Consider the following 6,986-nt stretch of genomic DNA (forward strand, 5'->3'; position numbering starts at 1 on the left):
GGTTTTGCATCAAATACCTCTAATCCATCCATCAGTGTTTTTTGAAAACTGTCACCACAATGTTGGTGGTTTTTTGAAAAAAAAATCGAATGATGACGGTTTTTTGAATTAGGGTCCCAAATTGTGATGATTTTTTGCAATTTACTCTTCATCCCTCTTTCCACATCCCCGGAGTCCCCCAACTCTCCTAACCTATTTTGTTTCTACGGCTCTCACTAGGTGGGGCTTATTGTTTCCAAGGAGGATAACCCCTTAGCGTCCATATCGATTGGTTCATATAAGTTATACTCCCTCCGTTCCTAAATATTTGTCTTTTTAAAGATTTTAATAAGTGACTACATACGAAGCAAAATGAATGAATCTATACTCTAAAATGTGTCTATATACATTCGTATGTGGTAGTCCATTTAAAATCTTTAGAAAGACAAATATTTAGGAACGGAGGGAGTATATTACTACTATTTATTATCGAAAGTAATGTCAAACATTGACAATAGGGCCATCAATGTAGAATCAGTCTCACGCCACCATCTCAATAATCCTAGCACAAACCTTATAATGGTGGACCATAATCCATGAGTTGAGAGATATGTGACCTAATGAATGGAGCAAGTCTCAAAAGACAACACCTCTAGGAATGAATCTCGATGTCAACTCGTAATACCACCATCCACCTCTATCTCAGTGCGCCGCTGCGCCAGATTTACGTGACCAAGGCAAGCACATGCACAAGTTGTTCATCTACGACCGGATGAAGCCTGTTGACCACCACCCGTTCAAAAGCACCAAGGATCTAACCTATAGAGGGCATCAACGAACCGCTGGTGGCACGGCGGGCACGCTTACTAGGTCGGCTACAATGCTGATGGGATAAAGAAGATATCAAGGTGTAGGAGAGCAAGAAGGAGTTTAAACAGAAGTAAACATCTACTTGATGATGTTATATATATTTGGAATTTGGATTAACTGTGAGATCACTAGTCTGTCTTCCATATATTGTCTACCTGAACTGTCGCATGAAAACTGTATTAATATTATACAAAGTTGCATGTATTGCATATGGGTAAACTAAAGTGGACTTGATCCGATTCAGACTTGCAATTAATCTTCCAAGGAACTTGTGACTCTCTTTCTGAAGCATAGATATGGTTTGCCATCAAACTGCTGCCGCCGAGCCTGTGGTGACAGCTGCCGCCATGCAAGGGGAGGCAAAGATTAACATCAACAGAAAAGATGGTGACGACTCAAAATACATGAAGATAATATTTACTTGGGATAAGGCCTAGTAGCGCAGTTCTGCGACGAACAGTCATCAATCTAACAAAGGACTCCGTGAGTTTCATTGCTTCAGTCACCGTATTCATCACAATCTGCACGGCGACCATGCAAAAATGTCAGTACGACAGCAAAGAAAGTAGAGGAAATCGGCCAAACGAACAGAAGTTCACCCTACCCCGTCCGGGTCTTGTGGCGGAGCCGTCTTGAATTCACGTCTCAGATTGTCTGTTTTCCTCATGTACTCCAACCAAGGTCTATTGAAAACAGAATCTGGACCGCAGTCCAGTGAACTAGCTTCATCATCACCAATATTTGCAAGGGTGTCTTGGGCCATGAAGTAGCTCATTGCTGCCACACCTTGAAGAGCACCAAGAAAGGTAACAATAGTTTCCTCAGTGACCTTATCATTGTACGCATCCTCGGCTGTACTGACAAAGTTGCGCACATACACCCCAAGAGCCTATATGGTATGTTTTAGTACCGAGTGAGTTCAATCAACTAGTTAGTGCTCCATAGTGTATATACCACATCAATTTTTCATGGAATACAAAAACAGTACTATTGTGTTACCATCTTTTCTCCCTTTCTTGGAGTCATCAGTGTGGTGAGACGTGCATCTTCAGAAATTATGCCTGGCTTACCCTGTAATCATATCAGAGAGAAAAGTAGAAGATATTGTCATCGTGTTTAGCAGAGAATTTGTGTTAGAAATCAATGCGAGTACGCAGCTGGTGTTGATACCAGAAACAATTAGTTTACCATGACAATAGAAGCCAGCCTCACAGAATTTTTAGCGATCCTGCAAATATAACCTCGAAATATTGTTGCTAACCCCATGTGCTGCTCACCGCAAAAAAAGAAAAGAAAGGTCAGGCCATTTCGACACTAGACGAAGAGTATGTATTATCAGGCTGCTTAGGTACTATATATACTACGTTTTGTTGCTAGTATGTACATTTAAAAATATATATTTTCCTATCTACAATTATGAAGGTATTTCAAAATATTCCTCAAACTATGGGCTCACAATTTTTTTCATGTAGTTTGCTTCAAAGTTACATAAAAAATGGTCCTGAAAATACTTTAAATGATAAAATACTATATATATACTACCTGACGTGGGTTTAGAGACATGCGGTAGTAGGATTATTTTTCCTATATATGACTCGAAACAATTTTTGTACAGAACTCACTTCACGGTATCTGGTCGTTTCTAACAAAGTGTATTAGAAATTGCTAATAAGGTATAACCGACTCGTCCAACTAGTATATGCGGTGTGGGAGTACATACTCATATATATAAATGATTATATACTGTTAGGGACAAGGGTTACCAATGTGCCGGCATTAGAAAACTTCCTGAAGTACTCCTCAATTCTGTCTCCTTCTTCACGGAACTCCTTTTAGAAGAAAAAAGGGACTTCAGATATAAGACTATATGACCAAGACGCTAAGCAAGATATTTTATTAATTATAAAGTAAAGTACTGTATATTTAATAATTTCAGTCCATTATTTCTGGAATCCTTCAATGTTCGGTCTTACTCCCTCCGTTCCAAAATAGATGACCCAACTTTGTACTAACTTCAATACAAAGTTGGGTCATCTATTTTAGAACGGAGGGAGTACTTTGTTTTATCTACTAGTAAGTACATCTCATATGTTGTCTAGTACAGTTGTGAACTTCAGCTTAAGCTTGCAAATATAATGCCCTCGAATTTTCCATTGAGGGAGAGAATGATTCAACGGGAAATAAATAATGACAAACAAATATGAAAAAATAGGATGAACCAAGAAAAAAAATACTTACTGTTGCCCCTGCTGAAAATACTTCGATATATCTGGAATAATTTTTTAAACAGCCAGACGGAATTGAAACAATAGTAGCAATAGGATTTTTTTTAACAAATTTATTTGGTTTGGACTTAGGGATCATGCATATTGTTTCTGTAGAATTAATTGTGTCGGGGAACATTTGTCTCTGAACAGCCAATACCCAATGGGATGATGACACAACGAGTACATTAATATTTAGATGCATCAATGGATGACTAGAAAAGGCTTAAAATTCTGATATTGGAACCCATACGTAAAAAAGAGAGTATATTCAGTTGATCACAACGGGAAAATATATGTGGAGTACCAAGCTTTAGGTGCTACCATGATACAAGCTCCTGATCACAACATCAATCTGGAGTGAAAAGTTCAAACAAATCCACCCCCGTAGGCAACAACTCCGACAGGGGTTAAATTGTGTGTCGTTGGGAGATCAAGTACTTAGTTAAAAAGCAGAGGAAGATCAGGTCAAGTGTCTCACATAATCCTTCTCCGCTCGACCCCGGGGGTTGATTTTGATCGTCATGGCGTGACCATCGCCGGCGCCGGCCTGGCTGCAGACGATCGCGTGGCCGACGGGCTTCCGGTTGTTACGCCCATGTGCCGGCGGCAGGGCGCTGCTGCGATGCCGACGGCTGGTCGGGAGGAGGCCGGAGGACGAAGCGGGAGCGTGGAGGCAAAGGAAACACGGCCGGACGGCGGAGGAAGACATGGTGGCCACGCAGCGAAGAGATCGATGCAGGGTTTCGCCGTTCCTTTTCTTGGACCTACTAAGGGGAGTATTTATAGTTACTAGTTGTGCATACGCGGGCGGCACGTTAGATCACAAAAACAGATCGTGCGTCTCCCATCGTCCCATGATTCTCCATCTCTCTCGTTCTACTTGCATCTATCTTATCATTCGACTCGCCACGCCACATGTCCCCCGCGTGGCCTGTTAGAGATATAATATTTGAGAGTTAGAAATAAATATATATATTAGAGATAAAAATAGGTTTAAACAATTTGCCTTGTACTCCAAGCCAATCCGTCTCTCATCTACTCTATATAATCCCTCATGAGGATCAACACAATAGAACACAGTTTTGCAATAAAAAAAAAACACAATAGAACAAAAATATTCAACCATCCTATTTAGATACATTATAACTGAGCATTTTTCCTGCCCTCTCAGGCCATTAGCGTTTTCAACCGTCAGATCATCCGTTTGATGCATTTTTGGCCATTGGATTTTCTCTTAATCCCGCTTTGGCTGGCTACGTTGGCTACAATTGAGAGGTTTCCTTGCTGGGCCGCTATTCTGGTGACAATTTTGGGTGTCCGGTATAAAATTGGGCCTAATGGGCTTCTACGAGTTTTCGCTTGTGCATCCTTGAAAAAAAAATACACCACCGTCCTTTCTTCTCCATCGTGTGGCGGCTGACGAGACCTAGGTGACGCCGCCGCCACCATGTTCTCCGTCTCGCAGCTCCTCTCGCCGTCGTCTTTCCGCGCTAGATTCATTTCGGTACCGATCTAACTCCACTGCGAATCTTCGATTCTCCTGCGACCCTTGACTGCATCTTCTTCAACCTCGACTCCCTGCAAACCTCCCAGCGACGTCGTCTCGCCGCCCTCGGCCTCACCATCATCTGATGCAGGGGAGTGATACCGCCACCTCCATCTCCCCTTTCGTTGCCTCTAAACCAAACTGAGAAGAAACTCTTCTCTTCCCCTCTCGCAGGGCATCCTCTCTTACCCTCCCGTGGCTCCTCGTCCTTCTCCCATGGCCACCAAATTCTGCAAGGATTTTTTATTCATCTTGTTCTTTGTCACCAGATCGCCAGCAAGGTCATAGTCCGTGATTTGTTCGTCTCGCACTAGAGGTGGGATTGATGTTTCATCGCGGATTGCACAAATAAGTGTCGCATCTTGACTCAGATTGGTTTGGATTTGTGCAGATGGTGGAGGTGGAGGAGAAGTAGTCTGAGCGAGGGCTCGAGGAGGTGGAGGAAGAGATGGTGGCTGGCACCGCTCCTTCGGCCATGAAAATGTGGGCACTCCGGTTCATGCATATCGACTCACTCGTGGGGTCGGTGAGTCACTATTGCCCAAGATCAAGCGGTGGATTGTGCTCACGAGCAAAAGCAGTCACATCATCATCTTCAGGGCTAAGATCGACGTGCTCCTGCCCTTTAGGCCCTTTGCCATCACGCTCTACTACCTCTCCAAAAACCACAATAATCACACTTATAAATTAATTTTCAGTATTGATCAGAATTGTACAGTATTACTTGCCCTTTTATGTTTAATTATTTTTCCTATTTAGTGTTACTTTTGAATAGACGGCCACAGCAACGTGCGCTATCATGATCTAGTAATTTCTACATGATCGTGCAACAACTATGCAACCAGAAGACTGGGAGCTGCGAACGATGACCACCGGTGCTGCAAAACGGGGCAACTGCAGAAGACTGGGAGCGTAGCGCTATGTGGCACCGGCAGACGAGTTGATGTGCTACAACCGGCATAACACAGAGTTACAACCCGCGACAGTTTTTGCTAGGACCGACAAGAGTTTTAGCTGCAACCGGCGACGGCGAAGGATTTTTTTGCTAGAACCTTCATTTTCTTCTGCTGGGACCAGCAAGTTTTTTTGTTGCATTGGAGATGGTGGAAGCTGCAATTTGAGAGATGGCGGAAATTTTGGCCACGGGAAATGCTGGGACCAGCTACGGGGAAATGCTACAAGCAACACCAAAAAAGCTTCAGCCGGGGAATGGTGGAAGCTGGGGCTGGCCACTGTGTTGCAACCGACAGGGGCGGTACTAAGACTAGTGATGCTGGGAGCTACAATGGGTCTGCGGCGACATCAAGGATGCTGCAACCGGCACGAGCTGGTGCTGCTGACGACATTTCCTTGTGCTGGAATATCGGCGACGGCATGCTAGAACCAGCACAACCGCCTGCTACAACGGCGCGACCGAGGTGCTGCAACTTGCGGGTCGATTTGCTGGAACCGTTGGCACAATTTTCTGCATAGGGCGGAACCACACGGGGGGTACCAGCGCTGCAATCTTAGAGCCAGCAAGCGGCGACGGCAAGCCGCGCCCTGAGAGGCTAAAGGGGGCAATGAGGCACTACCAAAGCTGTCACGTGAGAAAAAGAAAGGGACTCGTGCGAGGGCCCATCGACTTAATCGAGTGGTCATGGAGGCGTCTATCGCGCAGCTGCGTGGGCGACCGACCGAAATTTGGATCGGTCGTCCCGTGCTTAGTGCTGGCCATTTTAATGAAGAGATGGATCACCAATACCGATAGGGACGTTTGGTACCCCCGGGCCGGCCCTGCGATTGGAATGTGAGTATGTACTCCCTCTGTAAAGAAGTATAAAAGCATTTAGATCATTAACAGTGATATGAGTCCCGAGTCCGAATCATCTAAGGCCAACTCTATCCGATCCCCTATCTAGCGTTAGAGGAGTAAAATTTCGGTTTTACTCCTCTAACCGGCACCTAGCCGATCCCCTAAACCAAACAGAGGAGAATAATTTTTACTCCGCCTCCTATTTGGCGCCTAAATATACTCGACCGCTACCGCTTGGAGGAAAAAAATCCGCCTCTCTCACAGCTCCTCCCCCCCCCCACTGCCTCTTCACCGGCGCACCTCCCAGCGACCGTCCGCCGGCCCCGCCGCTACCTTGTTGCCTCCCTCGGCCCTTGCCACCCTTCTGCCTGACCCGGAGCCCGTTCGTGGCCGTTGCCATAACCGATTCGTTGGATTGCTCTCAGATATTCTTCCTCTTTGGTGGCCATCGCATCTGACCTTTGCTTGTGCACCATTACAGGGCATTCCCATGCGTCGCTGCCCGCTGGTTTGTCCTAAACAAGGCCAA

The 6,986-nt window shown here is 45.0% G+C and overlaps 1 protein-coding gene across 1 annotated transcript; it reads right to left on the minus strand.

Annotated features, from left to right (window-relative positions):
* Positions 1 to 940: 940 nt before the first annotated feature.
* Positions 941 to 3,854, minus strand: LOC123164619 (uncharacterized). The gene is made up of 7 exons (XM_044582161.1): positions 3,595 to 3,854; positions 2,613 to 2,678; positions 2,038 to 2,118; positions 1,849 to 1,920; positions 1,454 to 1,738; positions 1,271 to 1,370; positions 941 to 1,188 (listed from the first exon to the last, which is right to left on the minus strand). The coding sequence occupies exons 1-7, from the start codon at positions 3,823 to 3,825 to the stop codon at positions 1,157 to 1,159; spliced, it is 867 nt and encodes a 288-aa protein (XP_044438096.1). The 5' UTR covers positions 3,826 to 3,854; the 3' UTR covers positions 941 to 1,156.
* Between the last annotated feature and the right edge of the window lie 3,132 nt (positions 3,855 to 6,986).

Source organism: Triticum aestivum, chromosome 1D (assembly GCF_018294505.1).
Source record: "Triticum aestivum cultivar Chinese Spring chromosome 1D, IWGSC CS RefSeq v2.1, whole genome shotgun sequence".
Taxonomy (NCBI): domain Eukaryota; kingdom Viridiplantae; phylum Streptophyta; class Magnoliopsida; order Poales; family Poaceae; genus Triticum; species Triticum aestivum.

Coding starts and splice junctions, on each gene's coding strand:
- LOC123164619 (XM_044582161.1), bottom strand. CDS start 3,825: ATGTCTTCCTCCGCCGTCCGGCCGTGTTTCCTTTGCCTCCACGCTCCC. Junction 2,119..2,612: donor TTTCTAATGCCGGCACATTG/GTAACCCTTGTC, acceptor TGCGGTGAGCAG/CACATGGGGTTAGCAACAAT. Junction 1,739..1,848: donor CAAGAAAGGGAGAAAAGATG/GTAACACAATAG, acceptor CATACCATATAG/GCTCTTGGGGTGTATGTGCG.